We start from the raw sequence: 19,688 nt of genomic DNA, 5'->3' as shown, positions 1-19,688 counted from the left end.
GATATTTATGATGTTTATTCAGCATTTTGTCTATTTGGATTTTGTCTATTTTTGGGATTAGTAAGTGACAATATATTCATTCAAGATACTCTGATAAGGCTTGCATGATTTAAGAATACTTAAATTATGCGCCGGTCACGGTTCAGAATTTTGAGTCGTGACACATAATGGATCGGATATAGACAAAAATTTCCTGTACATGAATTACCTACAAATACAAATCAAAATCAGCTTTTAAACCATGACCATTCCATAATTAGAAAAAGGTAGTCATTATAACCAGTGAGGCTATCAAATAGGCACATGTTCAACCTTTTAAGGAATTGCAATTGGTGAGCGAAGCATAGCATGAGTATTCAAAGCATTTATATTTTATAGAATAAAAAGAAAAGGAAATTTAAATTAGAAGGAAGAAAATGTCTATTTATAGCCAAGTAGATACAAAAACAAATCTTGGAAACATTTGAGACATGCTTTATAATAAATGATCATTAACTATCATCATGTCTTCTTTGGATGTCCAAAAGCCGCTACTTTTTGGATACACTCTCCTCTGGGTCTTCGGTCTACTGTTATTAGAGTTTTATCATTGATTGACTGCTGGTTGTACATCTCAAAGCATATCTTATCTCTTGGTCAGGGGAATGACTTATTAGTGCAAGCAATATTCATTCTATGGCAAATTTGGAAATGCCGAAATGATCTTACTTTTAATAACCATGAGAGACTCTTTCAGGAAGTCCTCATCATTGCTTAGAAACATTTTGATGATTATAAAAAGGCACGGCATGAGGATAGATCTGACTACAACCATGTGACGAATCATAATTTGCAGTGGAAAGTGCCATAGGAAGAGGGTTATAAAAATTAACTTTGATTCAGGGCTAGATATTAAGAGCAATCAAGGTTCTATTGCTGCTATATGTCGAGACCATTTTGCCAATACAGTAGGATGGACAGCCAAGATGATCAGAGGTATTTGTTCTCCTTTAATCCTTGAGGCTCTACCCTGTCGAGAGGCTATGCTGTTAGCCAAACACAAATGCCTTGATAGCATTATTCTGGAAGGTGATTAATCTGTTGTAATTCAAACCTTCAAAGGAGAGTCTTGTCCCCTAGAGATTCAAGGGATCATTGCGGATATCAAGGTCATAGCTGTATCTTTAAATGTTGTTGTTTATAATTATGTAAATAGAATACGTAACAAAGCTACTCATGGAATTGCCTCTAATATGTTGCATGATGTCCCCTTTAGATGCAATCCCATGATTCAGTTTAACTATGTAATTTCGTTGTTGCCCACTTGAGGTTAATGAATTCTCTTCTTTTGAGAAAAAAAAAAAAATCATCAGTACCATCTCATTGCATTGCAACTGTCTTTTGGTAATAGAACAACGAATAGTGTCAAATGGTTTGGTTTTCTTTTGTTCCATAACAATTAAAAAATGGTAGAGAGAATGATCCAACAGATGAAAGAAATTGCGTCGAATTCTTCATTGTCGGGCATTTAATCACGTCAGCACTCAGTAGCAAACAAAAGGAAGAATTGACACTTAAGACAATAAAATTTGGTATAGATTAAAACTGAAAATTATGTAAAATGGGGCAAGATAGAAACATCAATTAAGACCTTATTTGGTTCAAAGATTTATTTTTCAGAAAACAATTTAATTATATTGAAATAAATAAGTTATCTTTTAGAAAGCGAAGGAAAGAAGACATTATTTGATTTACTTCTTTTGCTTCTTAAAGTAAAAAATGAACAAGTTGAGTTTGTTAATTTTTTGAGAAGTTGAAATTCTTGAATAAACTTACCTCAACTTAACAATAACTCATATATATATATATATAAGCAGGATTACCCCTGGCTTGTCTCTGATTACTTGACATTCCTCAATAATCAATGTATATCATATCTAACGGTTCATATATATTCATGCTAAAAAAGTATGGTAACAATAAAATTAATAAAATTAACAATCTAGACACATCATTGTTGTTTTTTTTATGCAAACAAAATTTGTAGTTAATGATAATAATACGATTAAAGTTAAACAAAAAAAAAAAAAGAAATTCTCCTAAATTAATATATAAAGGCTAGAAAAAAAATTTTTGATTAAATGAGAGTGGCTAATATTTTTATTAATTTCAGATCAACTACATTTTGCAGCTCATATTTGTCAACATTAGGCAAGCTTTGGATCTATTTTTAGGAATCTATTCCTTCATTTTTTTAATCACTAAAAATAAAATTAATTAAAAATAATAAATATAAATTCTTTCAGTAATATATGAAAAATTATTAAACAGTTATTTGATTAGAATTTTGTTGAATTTCAATTATCATTGTTAAAATGCGAAATGTTTTAATTTTTTTTATAAGCTCATTCATGATTTATTTTGTATTATTAATTGTTTCATATAATTAGTCATATTTATTATAACAATTATAATATAGTTATTCTTACTTATTAGATAAATTTCAGCCTTATTAAATTTTCGATAAATGAAATATGAAATTAGTATTTGAATAATTAATTGAATTAATTTATTTTGAAAACAACTAAATCAAAATTATCAAATTGATGATGCAATAAAAAAAATTATATGAATACACACCGTAATAAATATTAAATTTAATAGCAACAATTTTTATTGTCAAAAGTATAAAATTTAATGTCATAAGTTTATGGCAACAAATTATTGCATGTTATTGTGATAAAATTATGGTCATATATATTTTACAATAAAATTATGGTTGCTGCAAAAAAAATATTACCATTGTTGCTAAAAAAGTTTTTAATGATAAAAATAATTGTTGTTATATCTTTTTTATGTATCATTAACAGTAATGTTTCATGTTACTGTCATTTTTTAGGTAATAAAATAAATGTTGCTGTAAAATTTTTGTTGCTAATTCTAATGACATTATTTCTGCTTAATAATAATAATAATAATAATAATATTATTATTATTGTGATAATTTTTATGTATTCTGATATTTTTTATGTTATTAGATCTTGTCAAGTTTAACTATATTACAAAATATTAATATTATATTTCTAATATAATATTTTAATATTTAATTTTTAAGAATTGACTCTAGAAAAAAAATATGCTAGCCGTCTCTTCTTTGTTTTTGGTGCTGGGAATCGGCTTTGGCTTTGTTTTTGTTTTTTACTTTTGCCTTTGCCGTCTTTTCCCTCTCCTTCCCAGTTGTTCTCCATCTCTTTATTTAGTAAATTCATTGCTTATAAAAAATTAAAAAAAGTTACAACCAAAGCTTACTTTTCAGGGAAAAAAATAATAATAATAAAGCGGCTGTTTACAGTTTCTCCAATGAATGGCTATAATTCAATCTCCAAGATCCAACGGCTGTATGAAACATGTATCCATACATGAATGTGGTGTAGAACGATTCCTATATATGCTAGCACTTAGAGGCAACCAATTTCAATTTTCAACCAAGTTTTCTTTGCATGCAGTTGGAAACTATGGTTAGCCTTGTGTCAGTCTTGTAATAAGAATTGCAAGTAATCATACATAAAACTTGTTGGCTAGTGGATCATCAACATGGATGCTTGGCAGATATTCTTTTTGTTTTCAATACTATGGCTAATCTTTACTCCAATATACGCTACTTCTGGGAGCTCTAAAGTAGCTATAGCAGCAAATGATGAACCCGCTGAAAGAAGAAAGCTTGCCACAGGTAACCCAGGTAAAGCACAAATCCTATCATGCCCACATTAGTGAGATATATTGTTTGTTTGGCATTGAAATTGAAGAGGAAAAAATATTTTTTAAGAAAAAAATTAATTTAAATATTATTGAAAAAAATTATTTTATTATTTTAGTGTTATTATAACTAAAATTTATTAAATTTAATTTTTAAATTATTTTTTAATAATCTCTATTAATATATATATATATATATATATATATATATATATATATATATATATATATATATTTTTTTTTTTTTTTTTTGTTTTCGTCAGCAACTCTAAAAATAATACTAAACAAGCCTATAAAAATGTCGAGGGTTTTATATATCCTAACCCTAGCTAGTAAGGGAACGTACAATTTTATTTGGAACGGTACAATTTTATTTGGAACGGTTGTGCTTGGAGAGTTACAGATCCAACTCACTTCTTAGTTAATTTTTGTGTCACCCAATTAATTTTTATTTTTTATGAGTTAAATAATTTGCTGCTTCATTATAATTATCACCGAAGAGTTTACTTATCAATCAATGAATAGTATTGGAATTGTCTCTAAATTTAGGAAGTCTTGAGGTTTAAGAACTAATCAAAGCTAATAAAAAAATACAGAGAAAAGGAAAGAAAATGATACAGAAATGGATGTATCTAATTTGACATAACTAACTACTGTATTGATGTCCAATCCAGCTAAAGGCTCCATATGCATCGATAGTGGGGTGAATGAAGATTATGTAGATGAAAATATAGCATTGCTTTACAAGTCAGATAGAGGTTTCATAAGCACCGGGGAAAATCATGATACAGAACCAGGAATTTCCACCTCACCACACTATACAGACCGGCTGTGTAAGAATTTAAGAAGTTTTCCAACGGGAAAAAAGAACTGCTACACTCTGCAACCTGAACAGGGAAAAAACCATAATTACTTGATCAGGGCTTTCTTTTGTTATGGAAATTACGATAGCATGAATCAACCTCCAGCGTTTGATATGCACATAGGGGTTAACTATTGGGCGTCGGTGAATGACCTAACTGCTACTGATTGGAGCCTATACGAGCTCTTTCATTTTTCTTCAACTGATATTATTCATGTGTGTCTTGTAAACACAAATTTTGGAGTACCTTTCATTTCAGCATTGGAATTACACCCTGTGAATGATTCCATTTATAGAAGTGAGTATGGATCATTAATAGCTTTGAGAGGATATCAACTTAGCTATTTGGATACAGACGAGAATTACAGGTAAATAGATAAGCATTTGATTTTGTGCACATATTATTATTGCAGTTAGTGTACATATATATATATATATATATATATATATATGTGGAAGTTAGTATATATTATTGTTGCAATTAGTATATATTTTTGTGAGAGAAAATGCATTGTACTAACATAATATAATTTTATATCTTAGATGTTGGAAGCTATCAACGAATTCTAATCTATTACTATTGAAGTCGCTCAAAAATTAAAGTTAAGTGTAAATATGAGCTAATTGAAAAAAAAAAATCTCTAGTAGGTGCACCAGTATTATGTATATCGTTGAATTGTGTTGGTCTAAATAAAATAGGTCTTAATTGGGTCATCTTTGATATTAGGTACAAGGATGATGTCTTTCATCGCACCTGGTACTCTTATGAGTTTGATAATTCAACTTGGGTCAATGCCACATCAGACACACAACTCCAAGAAATTAATTCTTCCTACAAACTACCCATTGAAGTGTTAAGAACTGCGGCCCAGGCCCAAAATGACCTTGGCTCATTGACGTACAACGAGAGCTTTGGCTGTTCCCCATCGTGCAATTTTTATGTCTACTTTCACATTGCTGAAATTGTGGAGATTCCACCGGATCAACGAAGAGAATTCACAATTACTCTGAATGATCTCAACTATGGACCCCTTAGCCTGGAATACTTGGAGGCGCAGACTACAGTTCTTAATTTAACTCAAGGAGATATTTACTTTAATATTAGTCAAACAAGCAACTCTGACCTTCCACCCATTCTCAATGCCTTCGAGATTCTCCATGTACTTGAGCTTCCTCTTTCTCCGACAGATCAAGCAGATGGTATGTTTTTTTAAAATTTATATTAGCTGTTATATCAGTAGCTATAATTGAATATTAGAATGCTCATCATAAATATATTTTTCTTGTACAACCATAGTTGATGCAATCATGGCCGTCATGCAATCATACAACATAAATGGAGATGAATGGCAAGGAGACCCATGTGTGCCGAGAGAGGTTTCATGGAAAGGTTTGGACTGTAGTTATGACGACAATCCTCCAAGGATCATCTCTCTGTGAGTGGTGCACATTTAATTTTCTTAGCTATCGCCAAAATATTCATAAGAATATGTCTTTTCTGCCAACATGTCACTCTAGCTAGCTTACTCTGTGAACTATGAACAGGGACCTCAGTTCAAGGAAATTGACTGGGGAAATAGCTTCGCCACTCTCCGCCCTCAAGGAAATTCAGTCCTTGTAAGTATTGTTGACTAAGTTTTTAATGGTTCCTTTGAGTATGTACTCTACAATAAGATCAAGACATTCTCCCATGGGATGCTGAAACAGGGCACCCATGTTACAGGGGAGGAGCTTCACGTATCTTGCCATGTCATCGTAATATATAACATATCTTACTATTTTTGTTATCTTTTCAGGGATTTATCGTACAATAAATTGACTGGAATTCTGCCCAATTTTTTAGCAGAATTGCTGAATTTAACGCGGCTGTAAGTTACCAAAAGAAAAAAAAAAAAGAAAGATTGTTTAAATATAACTGAGATTAAAATGGCATATTTTCTTTCAGGGATTTATCATACAATGAATTGACAGGGCCGGTGCCAGAATTTTTAGCACGCCTGCCTAACTTAAAGACTCTGTGAGAAGAAACTTAAGCTTAGAATGCACAACTTTATTTTTAATTTTAAGGGGTAGGGGGTGGTTGATGAATTATACACTGAGTGATTTGGATACATTCTTTTCAGAAATTTAACCAGTAACAAGCTCACTGGATCCATTCCACAGTCCCTTTTAGATAAGTCTAATAATGGAACATTGCAGTTAAGGTTTGATCATCTTCTCTTGTCCATCGTTTTATTTTCATGTTTTTCCAGCTCTTACAAGAACCAATGAAAAAAAGTGATGATATTGAAATCCATAGGTTATTTAATATCTGATGGATTGATTACGTTATACTTAATGCTAGCTTCGATGAAAACCCAAATTTATGCCAGTTCAATTCCTGTGGAAAAAGGAAGCAAAATCTTCTTCCAATTGTTGCATCAATTATATCAATCTTGATGCTTCTACTCCTATGCATGATAGCTATCTATTGGAGGTATAAAAGACGTAAAGGTAATATATTTTTCCTTTTTTTGCAAATTAGCTAACTAAAAGTTACGAAAACTATCAACTATATATTTCAAACTTTATCTGTGGTACTAACACAGCAACAGCAGAAACACAAAAATCAAAGCATAGAACCTTTAGTTATTCTGAGATTGTTAGCATTACCGGTAACTTTAAGACCTACATTGGAGGAGGGGGCTTTGGAAAAGTTTACTTTGGAACTCTAAAAGATGGCACTCAAGTTGCAGTTAAGTTGTTATCTCAGTCGTCAAAGCAAGGCTGCAAGGAATTTCAAGCAGAGGTTAGAAATGGCACTACTGCAGTCGCAGTTTCAACTTAATTTAATCAATTGTTTGTGCCTTTGTGTTAGTACTATTACAAGATAGATAGATATACACTCTCTGATTAATAGTGATTTTTCAAAATTCAAATGCAGGTGCAGCTCTTGGTGATTGTTCATCATAGGAATTTGGTTTCACTAATTGGGTATTGTAATGACCGTCATAATATGGCATTGGTGTACGAGTACATGGTTAAAGGAAATTTGCAAGAGCATTTATCAGGTATCTATTGCCACCTGTAAAAGATTTCTATCAATCACTTGATTTGTTCATTTTTGTAGATTTCTTCTTTAAATAGAAATCCTTTCTTTTTTTTTTTTTCAATTTCCTCAAGAGCCTCCAGAAAATGACGGGCTGATATATTTCGGTTGCAGAGAAAAGTGGAAGTATTCTGACTTGGAAAGAGAGATTTCAAATTGCTGTAGATGCAGCTTATGGTTCTCAAGCGATAATTCATTTCTATTTTTCTTTGCTTTTTGCTTCCCCATTCGTCATTCTTATCCATTGCTAATTGGCATTGCAGGACTGGAGTATCTACATAATGGCTGCAAACCACCGATTATCCACAGGGATTTGAAGACTTCCAACATCTTATTGAACGAAAAATTGCAAGCAAAGATTGCTGATTTTGGATTGTCTAGAGCTTTCACCAACGAAAGTGGTTCACATATAATAACTTGCCCTGCTGGCACATTTGGTTACTTGGATCCTGAGTAAGTGTTAAAGCTTAACGAGACATCTTTGGTTTAGTGCTACTGGGAATATTTTATGTTTCTGTATATGAGGGTTGTCAAGTGGTTTTGCATTTGCTTTATTCTTGTCTAATTTGCTTTTGGTGAAAGTTCTATTGGACTAATTATTTGCTTTCTACAACAGGGCTCAAGCATCAGGAAACTTTAGTAAAAAAAGTGATATTTATAGCTTTGGGATTATTCTACTTGAGCTAATAACTGGTCAACCTGCAATAGCAAGAAGCATCGATGGAAACTTCATTTGCATACATCAGCGGATTAGACCTATAATTGAGAGGGGTGATATTCAGTCCATTGTTGATCCTAGATTGCGAGGAGAATTCGATGCCAATTCTGCTTGGAAAGTTGTGGAGATTGCCTTTGCTTGTGTATCAAACACTGCAATACAGAGGCCGGACATGAGTCATGTACTGGCTGAATTACAGGAATGCTTAGCTACAGTAATGGCTGTTGAAGATTCCCAAACAATGGAAGCCAGGGCAATAAGATCAAGCAATTCACTTCGAATGAGTCATCTGGATATTGATACTGATATGGCTCTTAGTCCAAGGTAATTACTGAAGTATAAATCTCATATGTACGGGCTTGAAATTTCTCTATACCTTTCACTTCTAGACAAAAAATGTTAGATTAATGTATTAAGTTGCATCTATAATTTGTTTCTGAAGTTTCTTGGAGATATATAATTATCATTACAAAATACTATATAATGACTTTGTTTTTCAAGTACTAGTAAGTGATGGAGCCATAACTGTATTTGCTGTGCCACTAGCTAGCTAGGCTACAAAGTGGAAAGCACCCATTTGTCAAATAAATGTGTTAAGTTCTATTAAGATGCTCCATTACACGCCATACAAAGATAAGCCTCTAACTGAGTTTGAGTTTCAAAATTAATGAATCAAGATGTGTTCTCCTAATTAGCCTTGCACATTATCAAGCTCAGCTCCCGATACTTCCCTTAAAAATTAAAAAAAAAAAGCTCCCTGTGCGCTACCGTCGCTAATGATTATTGCCAAGATCGATATGATCGAGATATATATATATATATATATATTGAGAAATATATTTTAAAATAAATTAATTTTATAATAAATTTTATTTAAACAATTTTTTTTCTTCGTGTTAGAGACATGGGAAGCCCAAAGAATGAATTCACGAGCTTTGGAGATTTGATACCACTGTCTAACCCAAAACCTTAAGGCAATGGGTGTATAGGTAATTCCTACTTATATGTTTTTAACTCATCCCATCTTTTTTCGATGTGGAAATTTATGAATCTCTTCTATATTAGATTTATTGGGCCTACTCCCCCCCGAATGGAAGTCTTTTTCTTAACTTAAGTGTTACAGTGTCACTAGAGCCCTAATTACTCAACCAAACCTACTTGAGTATATACCTCTAAGAGCCATGATAGTGTTATCACGTGTACCGAGAGTCTCCACTCTATTGGTCTACTCTTCTCTAGAAAAGTGCCTACCTACTCCATTGGGTGTACCAGGAGTCTCCAGACTCTTTTTATCCATGTGTCAGACCACTATAAGAATCACTAACCACCGTTTCCATACTCATCCTTGCCAAACTATCGGCTCTAATACCACTTGTTAGAGATCTGGAGAGCCCAAAATGCCTGAGAGAATCCCTGTTGTTGGTTTTTATGAAATAACACACTCATGGGCTTAACACCGCTTCTAATTCAAAACCTTAAAACAATGGGTGCATGAGTCTTTCCCACTTATATGTCTCTCATTCATCCCATCTTTTTTTTGAAGTGAGAATTACATACTTGCATATTCCTAACACTTTAAAAGCATAACATATGTAATGATGAATCATTTTCTATATATAGATAATAAAATATGTAGTTTAACACTGGTTATGTAGTAGCATTTGGGTTCTCTTCCTCGCGTGGCTCTACTCAAGTCTAAAATGTCTCATAAGTGTCTAGTTATTTTAAAGGTGAATTACTTAATAAAGTCATAAAACATCTAAAAACTACCTCATGTTTTCCTCCTAAACCCCATCCTCAAACACCACATCCATGACAGACATGGCCATCAACAATCCTTGTATTCCAAACCTTCAGCAGTAGCCAAGCTTATCAGTCCAACAGTCTTCCTTTCCTTAGGCTTAGAACCTCTCAAAATCAAAATTCTCCATCCATTGTTTTTGGGATGAGAGAGCCCTATGGAATGCCTTTTCTAAGTTCACTGAAGTCTTAGATATCTTCATCCTTAATAAAATGAATCGTGGGGGTAGGCGATTTGGTTTCATTAAAGTTTTGTTAATGCTTCAATCATATGAACTCTTAAACAACATTAATAATCTTTGAATAAGCACCTACAAACTGAGAGCCTCCCTTTTTAAATACACGAGGAACCAATTGGACGCCACATAACTAAATCTAGTAATGAAAATGCAAAGCATGAAGGATGGGCAGGAGCATCATGTGCAGAAGAAGAAAAGTTTTGAGGGCTTTGATACTTGCCCTGGCATACCTCCCTTGGATTAATACTTAGTGGGAGAACATTACCAAGCACTAAAAGAAGTCAAAAAAGAAAACATGGATTAACTCTCCAGGTTAATTATTGCCACTTTGTCATATGTGCCATCTATACCCAAATTACATGAATATCTCATGGTTGAAGGTATATTCTCTATTAATGTTTCACCTATGGGTGGAGACAAGGTCTTACACACCCTTGAGACCAAGCAAGTTATGAATTGCTTTCTATATGAAAGCTCCTGGCCAAGTGAGTGGTTCATTGACGTTAAGCCTTGGGAGGCTAAATTCAAATAACCTAGGCATCTAATTTGGCTAAGATTGTACTTTGTTCCCTTATATGTTTAGTGTTTAAATTTTTTCAAAGGGTTGGTAATTTATGTGGAGAGTTCATTGAGGTGAATAGCTCTACCCAATCAAAATCTAGATTTGACTTCGCCAGATTATTGATTCTAACTTATTCACCAAAATGTTTGAGCAAAGTTATTTCTATTGATATTGATAGCAATCGGTTCAATATATCTGCCATTGAGGAACCTTGTAATGATCTCATAAGGCAACCTCCCCCATACTATATGGTAGTTTGTTCTTCATCAGATAAGGAAGATGATGAGGTGGAGCCTGAAAGACCAAATGTGGACTTTTGTAATGGCATGGATGGCTCTAAGGATGCCTTTCGAGCTTTGTAATGTACATATTTTATATAGGCATTTTAGGGTTGTTTTGCATTCATTTTACCCTTTTAATTTAGCATTTTATAGCATTTGAGTATTTAATTTAGTTAAATTTCTAATTTTAGCATTTTATATTTGATTTTTGGAATTTTTATGTTTTTAATAGGTTTCATGATGATTTAAAGATTAAAGGGTTCAAGTGGAGATGATTTGATGTTAATTGATGGGGTGAAAAAGTCAAAGAAAAATTGTTTAGAGAAGAGCCAAAATTTTCCTGAGAAGTCCTATGGGGCATGTTACTTTGCTCGGCATTAGAAGCAGAACTGTTAAGCAGGACAGCGATTTTCAGAAGAAGTCTCATGCCTCGTGTGACTTCTCAAGTTGCCTAAGTTTTTTTTCATCTATTAACCAATACAGAGCATGTTGAACACCAATGCTGAAACTTGTACCTGGCGCGTTTTAAAGCTAACTTGGACTAACTTTTACACCTCACTACCTATTGTACCTTTTTGTCTTTTCTTTCCATTAGATTTTTAGCCTAAAATCTAACACATATATATACATCTTATTCTCATCTTTTCCATAAGAAGAAGGAGAGAGAAGAATCAAAGAAAAAGAGGAGAGGGAGGAGACGTCATTTTTGGAGTAGACCCACCTCTGTAAAATGACATTTTCCAACTCTATTTTAAGAGATTTGGATTCTTTCCATCTTGGGTTTCTTTATTTTTAGTCTTATTTTCATGTTTATCTTCTTTATTTCATATTTCTTGTTTGTAAAGACTATCATGAGTGAGTAGATACTTAATATTTCAGAGTTGAGTGTAATGATTTAAGTTTTACTTATGGATTTGAACTAGTTTTATCCATATTTTCAATATATAAGTTTTAATTCATATCTTGTGTGCTTTCTTTATATACCCATTATTAGGCCTCTTTGAGTTTTGTTCTTAATCTTTGATTGAAAGACCGAGAGATGAAAATCATTGATAAATAATCAAGATATTAAACTTAATCACCTATTATTAAAGATAAACTAGTAGATTAAGAGGGTTATTGGTTGATTAAAGTTCCTAATAGGTTTTGGGTAATTCAAACATCGTACAAGAGTAGGGTTTAATTTGTCTTAGAATACTATTTAGTTTGCTTGACAAAGAGATTAAAGGATTTTAGAATCAATTACCTTTAAATCTTATATTTTCTTTAAAAATCGGTTTTGCCTATCCAAATCTCAGTAAATTTACTTCATTAACCCCAACTCTGGAATCACCTTTACCATCAATTAATTCTAGTTTTACATACCCATTGTTAATTTAGTGATTTTACATATAGCTTAGAGATTTAATTGCTTTTTTTATTGCTTATTTCTTTATATTTCTATATAGTTGCTACATTTACATCCTTTAATTTAGATACACCTTATTGTTAACCCAAATAATCATAACTTTTATAGTTTGATACTCAAATCTCCATGGGACGATATTTTTTCTTTAGTACTTGAACAATCTGTATATTTGTGAAAGTACACATCACTTTGAATGATGGTTGCACTAGTCAAGGATCTATTGACTTTTGTTCCACGCATGAAGTGAGCCAGGGAACACAGATCCAACATTCCAGCTGCCCTTTTTTAAATATTGGAATGTTGGAATTTTCTCTCCAAGATGACGAAGCTGTTTTAGAAACCCCATGCACCTTTTAAGCAATCTCTAGCCCTCGATTTTGAACTATCTATGCTTTATAACAACCCCATTTAACCCACATCCCTTCATCTATCGACATTGGTGAACTTGAGTAGATGAATCATCCGTTAGTGTTGAGCACCCTGGCATGCCATTGGACCTCTCCCCGGTGACAAGTGTCTCTCATGAGCCCTAAGTCGATGCTTGTGAGCAAGTTCACCCAGTGATTAGTCATGTTACAACACTTATGAATACAACAACATTGAACGATGTAAATCAATCCTTGGGTGGACTAGCTAAGCAACCTATTATAGCTTCTGAGTCATCTAAGCAACCCAATCCCTTTACTATCATCACTTCTGATTCTATCAACCCGTCTAGGTCCCTCGTTCCCTATATTCCCAAATACATCAAATTCTCTAGACTCCTTAAGCAAAGGCATAAACGTCACAGGGAACGCAAGTTTATTTTTGACCTTGTTGATGCACATCCTAAGGTCTCTAGAGGTGGAAAGAGGAGGAAACCAAATCAAAAAGCAACCAAAGCAAATGGTATAGTATCATTGAGAAGACATCAAGTGGGGATTCGACTATGGAACCAATGGACAGCGACATTATTAGAATGAATTCATTGCATTCAAAGTCTCCTTTTAAAGATGGGAATCCAAGGTCACAACTTAACCCTAGGGAGGAAGCCAAGCAAACCATCATTTTAGGGAAGAAATTGGGGCTCGAATTCTTTGAACCTGATGAAGTAATTGTGGACTTTCTAACAAATCAAATTAATCAAGATTTAATTTTGCTCAACAAGGGTTAGATTTGGTGGTAGCTTGTGTCCCTCTCTTTGTCCTCATTCTCTTCTGTTCTAGACTTTTTGGTGACTTTCTTGAGCCTTTCACGGATTATGGTGAGAATTGCTTGTGGTGGATTGAGATTTGCGTTGCTTGCTCACTAAAGGTGTTAAGGTGCCATTTTGTATGGGGTTTGAGTAGGGGTTTTTTTACTGTTGCTTTTGGTTTTATTCAACTGATGTTGGGCTTCTTGTTTCCTTTAACGGTTCTATCTGATGTCATTAGGAATGCTTTCAATTTCTATGCTTTATTTTTTGTTAGCTTATCTTGTTGGGCATTTTATTTTTTTTTCATGTTCTATGATTCTTTTTTGCCTCTCTTTCATTATGATAGGTTTTGATTGGTCATCAAGATTGTACTCTCAAATCTTAATAAACTTCTGTTGCTTATAAAAAAAAAAATTGAATTACTTTTTAATCTTCTACAAATATTTTTGTCTTTTTATTTTAAAAATATATTAAGATCTTTAAAAATTAATTCTATCAAACACTTTATTTCTTCCATCCATATATTTCATTATACTTTGTCAGTTAAATAAATCTAACAAGACGTAAAATTTAGGATAAATTACTATTTCATTCTTTAATTTTATCATTATTAACACTTTTGTTCTTCTTTAATTATTTCCGAATCTCCCAGCCTTAAATATAACTCTAGTATTGTTGAGTTAAAGCTGGTCTGTAAGTTATATTTTTAGTGATAATAAAGGGACTTGATTTCTGTTTTCTCTTTCTTTGTTTCTGTATGTGTTATTTTTTGTGGCTTGAATTTTTGGATATATTTTCATGAGCCCGAATTGTGACCCGACCCGAAAGTTTTGCACTGTGACCCGATTTGGATAAAAAGTGAGATCTGTGGTGGTAGCGGAGGGCACGGGCCGATAGGCCCCGGACCGAAACCCACCACTAATCTCCTTGGGGGTGCAGGGGCAACGCCCCGACGGTATGGACCAATATAAATATTGTAATATTCTACCCTTTACAGTAGAGTTGTGAGATATTCGGGAAACACACTGTGGTTAGGGTTTGAGAGTTCTAATTGACTGTATCTTGTTCTTTTCATCATAATGAAACTTTTTTCTCTTGTCTTGCCCATGAAAGTATACCTTACGATTGAACCACATTAAATCAAGTGTTATTCTTCTTCTTTTTTCAATACTGTGAGATTGTGCGATTTGTGTGTGTGCCTTAGATTTGCGTTCTTATTATAACAAATTGGTATTAGAGCTTCGTGAGCAAAACCTAGGGTTTATAGATGGCGTCGTCTTCAACGAAGTATGAGATGGAGAAGTTTGATGGTGGATCAAGTTTCAGTCTGTGAAAGATTAAAATTAAATCTTCATTGATCCTACAAGGTCTATGGAAAGTAATCGATGATAACTTTCCAGAAGGTATGAAAGAGGCGGAGAAGGCTAATCTAAAGGAGAGAGCCTTAAATGCGATTTTCATGAGCGTAACTGATAATGTCCTACATGAGATTGCTGGTGAAAGCAACCAAAAAGTTCTGCGAATGTGGTTGATAGTTTTATTGATTCTGATGGTGATGACAGTGCTGGAGAAATTTTATCCATGAGTTCAGATCATGGGAAAAATTCTTGGATTCTTGATACTGGTGCTACTTATAACATGTGTCCACACAAAAACTGGTTTGTCACTTACAAACAGATTAGTCGCAAGGTGTTTCTAGGCAATAATCGTGCATTATCTGTTGAAGGAATTGGTAACATCAGATTGAGGATGTTTGATGGCGTTGTCAGAACTATAGAGTGTTGGCATGTTCCAAGACTAAAGAGGAACCTAATTTCTCTTGGGATACTTGACTCTCATGGATTCAGATACCATGCAGATAATGGAGTTCTCAAAGTGTGCAAGGGCTCTATGGTACTCATGAAGAGCAGTTTGGTTTCAGGATTGTATTTTCTTCAGGGCAGTACAGTTTCAGGGGAACCTGTAATAGCATCCAGAAGCAATAATCAGAATCAATGTAATACCCCTATTTGTATAGCCTGGTATATTTCACTGTTCCGGTGACCGGAGTCGGTCCGGATAATTAAGGGGATTAGGACCACACTTAAGGCAACTAGAAAAGCCATAAACACAAATAATTAGTAATTGTCAATTAGTTAAGTATAAACAAGAAAAACAGAACATAAGAAGTTAAACGAGCCGAGAGTTACAGTGATGGGTGACCTTCTCGGGAAGGATTGCGAAGTCAATTTAAACTCAAATTTCGAACCGTAAAATGTGACGCCACGGTCCTTAGGACCCTTACAAACACAGTGGAAAAGAGAAAATCATGAAAAAGAACTGTTAAGCCAGTCAAATAATTAGGTCAGGGAGCCAAAAGAAATATCGAATTATTTGCAAACCGGGATGAACCGACGAGGGGCAATTTGGTCAATTGACCCGAGAGCTGACTCCTAACCTAACTGTCAAATAAAATCGGAGAAAAGAAAATTTCAGAATCGAGAATTAAATTAAAGAACTAATAGAAAAATAAAAAAAAAGAGAGAAAATGAAAAAGTGAAGGAAGATGACATCATGCATGACATCATGCATGATGCCATAAATCCCATAATTAATAATTTGATTAAATTGATTTTTTGGTCTTCCATAAGACAAAAGACAAAAGACATAAATTAAAAAAAAAAAGAAACAAAGTCATCTTCCTCATCCTTGTGCCGCCCCATCTCTCTCTTCATTCTCACTCACTTATTCCACCATTTTTAAGGATTAGAAAGCTTGAAATTCCTTACTTACTTCCATAAATTCACAAAGTCCCAACACTAAAAATTCTCTTTACATGTTGAGGAAGCATTAGAGAGCAAAAAGAAGAAGAAAGACTTGAAGAAAGTAAAGCCTAGAAACCCTCCAAGCAAGGTTAGTGTTTATCCCTTAAATTTTTCTTTAAATTAATGATTAAATACTTGTATTAAGTTGGAATTTGATGAAAGTTGAAACAAAATGTTAAGATAAGGGATCATAAAGATTTTGGCCAGCATGTGTATGAGGGTGTATCTGCATGGTTTGATTAATTTGGATGGGAATATGAACCTTAAGTAGTTGAGTTATTATGGTTTAAGGCTTTGAAAGTAGCTAAATGCAAGAATTTGTGAACTAGGGTTTTGGACTTAGGGTTTAGAGACCAAAAAAGTGAAAAATTGGTAAATGATATCTTGGACCTAGTTTAAGGAAAGAAATAGTCAATTGTGACCTAATGAGGTGTGTTAGGAGTGTTTGAATCAAAACCAAATTCGGAAGTTACCTTTGAGGGACCAAAAATGAAATTTTACAAGTCCAATTGGTATGAGACTAATTGGGAATGAAAATAGACACTAAATGACACAATTTTCATTTAGGAAGCATGCCTAAAAAGTGACCAAAACCTAGTAAACAAATTGACCAAACTTAGAAAATCACAGTCTGCCCTGTACAAACTGACCAAATGAACAGTAATTGTTCATTTGGCCATAACTCGAGCTAGAAAGGTCTAAATGACCTGAAATTTTACCAGTGGTTAGATGAGATATAGACCTAAAACTTTCATGAAGAATATAAATCCAAATTATGCCATTAACCAAGTCATTTGGCTACCCCAAGTTGGTGACCTAAAACTACCAAAACCAAAATTGCCCAGAAAATCTGTGTTGAGTCCAATCCGGCAGCCATGGTTCAAATGGCTATAAATTGAGCTAAAAAACTCCAATTGGAGTGATTCAAAAAGGAGAATAAACTTAAGACAATAAGGAACATTTTCTGTGAGAAAGTTTTGCCAAATTCCAACAGTAAAATGACCAATGGAACAGTGCAACCTTAGACACCAAAACTGAAAATTTGCCAAATTGCCTAAAAGACTTAAGTTTTGAGAAAATGACCAAAACCAACAAATTTAGTGACCAAAATGTGTTATGTGAGTGAAGTTGGAATTCCCATACTTATTAAGCCTTAGAAAGTCAACAATTTGACTTGAATAGTGTAGTGAATAGTAACCCCGAAACACAAAATTTCAAGAACGTCGAGTTTAGTACGTTAGAGCTAGGTAAAAGTGAAGTTAAATTTATTTTTAGATTTATGCTAAGTTATGGTACTGAAACACTGTAAAATTGTGTGTTTCAGTTGAAAAGAATACCGGGAAAGAACCCGAGGAACCGAGTCAAGGCCAAGAGGCGACTCGCTTGAGGTTTGTGCACAATATCACTATGGTTTAAAATTCATTGATAAAGTGAATGAAATATGTATTTTACTTTTGCTTTGAATTGTTGAAAGTTTATTTGTGACATTATTTATGATGTTTTGATTTAAATTGTGAAAGTTATTGTGTATATTTGAAATAGCAATGTTTAGCAAATTGTTAAGATAAGTTTTGAAACCACAGTGTCATGACCATATATTTGAACACCTCACTAGCATGACTAGTGAGGGTAATTAGTTTCGAATTTTGATTCATTCTCTAGAGAAATGTTGAGTTGTGCCAGTAGAAGAGGATTTGAATGGATATCCATATATTTGAGCTAGCTAGCCTTGTGATGTGACTTCTCCTTAGCCTCTGGCTATTGAGATTATATTTGTTTCGAATGGCATGATCTAACTGTGGGTTTTATGAAATGTGTTTGATACTTCAAAATGAAATTGTTTGGAATAAAATCTCATAATTCATGTTTTGTGTTTAACTCGCATGCTCAGTTCAATTTTTGAATAAATGTGATTTAAATTCTGCATAAAGATTCTTTTAGTATGTTGTGCACCACTGAGTCCAAGTACTCAGCGATAGCTTTTATTGCTGTCGCAGATTTAGAGACTAGAGGAGCAGTAGACTGAGCTGCTGAGGTGTGAGTATCTATCAGCTTGAAGTTAATGGGTATAATTTATACCCTGACTGTAAATATCCATTTTGATGAATGTGTTGCATGTAATTGTATGGACATGTAAATTCGGTCTTGAGCAGCTTGTATAAAGCTTGTGTAAAGTTTGTAATAAATTTTAGTTGAATTTCTCTTAATGTAAATTTTGTAATGATGTATATAAATTGTTTTGTCCTTAATGAAATATGAATGGAACTATTTTATTTAATTTGAATGAAATGGATTGCCAGTATTTTGATGATCATTGGATAGTGGATTTGAAATTTGAAAGTTGATAAATGTGTTGAGAAATTGGTTGAGATTGAGTATGAATTTGAAGCAGTGGTTGAAAAATTATTGGAAGTGCTTTTTTTTTTTTCAGGTATTTAAAGAACTGTTTTCTCAAAATACAGACGGAACTCTGGCAAAATTTTTATAAAATTTGCAGAAAAATAAAATGGACTAAAAATATTAACTAGTTTTGATTTTAATTAAATGTTTTCAATACTTATTAGAAAATGCTCACCACTTATCAAAAATAAGAAAATTGTTTTAAAATCCCTTGTAGAGTACTTAATGAGTTATCGGTAGGTGAAGTTCGGTAGTTCATTAGGTATTCTACGGGATCATGTTATGCCTTATAGAGGGGTAAGGTGTGACATGTTTTAGTGGTATCAGAGCAAATTTTTGAAGTATGTTTTAACTTGAGAATTTGTGTCTTTTCTTTGTTAAGTACAATTGCTCAATGTCCATATTTGTTACATACAGTGCATTACATCATAAATATGAATTAACGGAGGGAATCTCCATGTGTTACTTGTTCAGGAGATACCCTAACTTCAGCCTGAAATGGAAGAAGGGGATCGCTCAGTTGAGCAGTCTGTTGAAGCTGAGGCACAAGGAGAAGCCCCAGCTCTACAGAATGTCAGTGGATCTGTAGCACCAGCCCCGGAAATGCCACAGTTTCC

At 33.4% G+C, this 19,688-nt stretch overlaps 1 protein-coding gene across 1 annotated transcript; it reads left to right on the top strand.

Moving 5' to 3' along the window:
* The first annotated feature begins 3,573 nt into the window (after positions 1 to 3,573).
* Positions 3,574 to 8,731, top strand: LOC110672618 (putative leucine-rich repeat receptor-like protein kinase At2g19210). Its single transcript, XM_058148080.1, has 14 exons — positions 3,574 to 3,718; positions 4,416 to 4,965; positions 5,325 to 5,797; positions 5,895 to 6,033; positions 6,143 to 6,214; positions 6,394 to 6,465; positions 6,543 to 6,614; positions 6,721 to 6,801; positions 6,942 to 7,108; positions 7,141 to 7,385; positions 7,521 to 7,647; positions 7,800 to 7,862; positions 7,949 to 8,138; positions 8,302 to 8,731. The coding sequence occupies exons 1-14, from the start codon at positions 3,574 to 3,576 to the stop codon at positions 8,729 to 8,731; spliced, it is 2,826 nt and encodes a 941-aa protein (XP_058004063.1).
* The last annotated feature ends 10,957 nt before the right edge of the window (positions 8,732 to 19,688 follow it).

The sequence above is a fragment of the Hevea brasiliensis genome, chromosome 6 (assembly GCF_030052815.1).
Source record: "Hevea brasiliensis isolate MT/VB/25A 57/8 chromosome 6, ASM3005281v1, whole genome shotgun sequence".
Classification (NCBI taxonomy): domain Eukaryota; kingdom Viridiplantae; phylum Streptophyta; class Magnoliopsida; order Malpighiales; family Euphorbiaceae; genus Hevea; species Hevea brasiliensis.
This window is presented reverse-complemented; position numbering and strand designations above follow the sequence as displayed.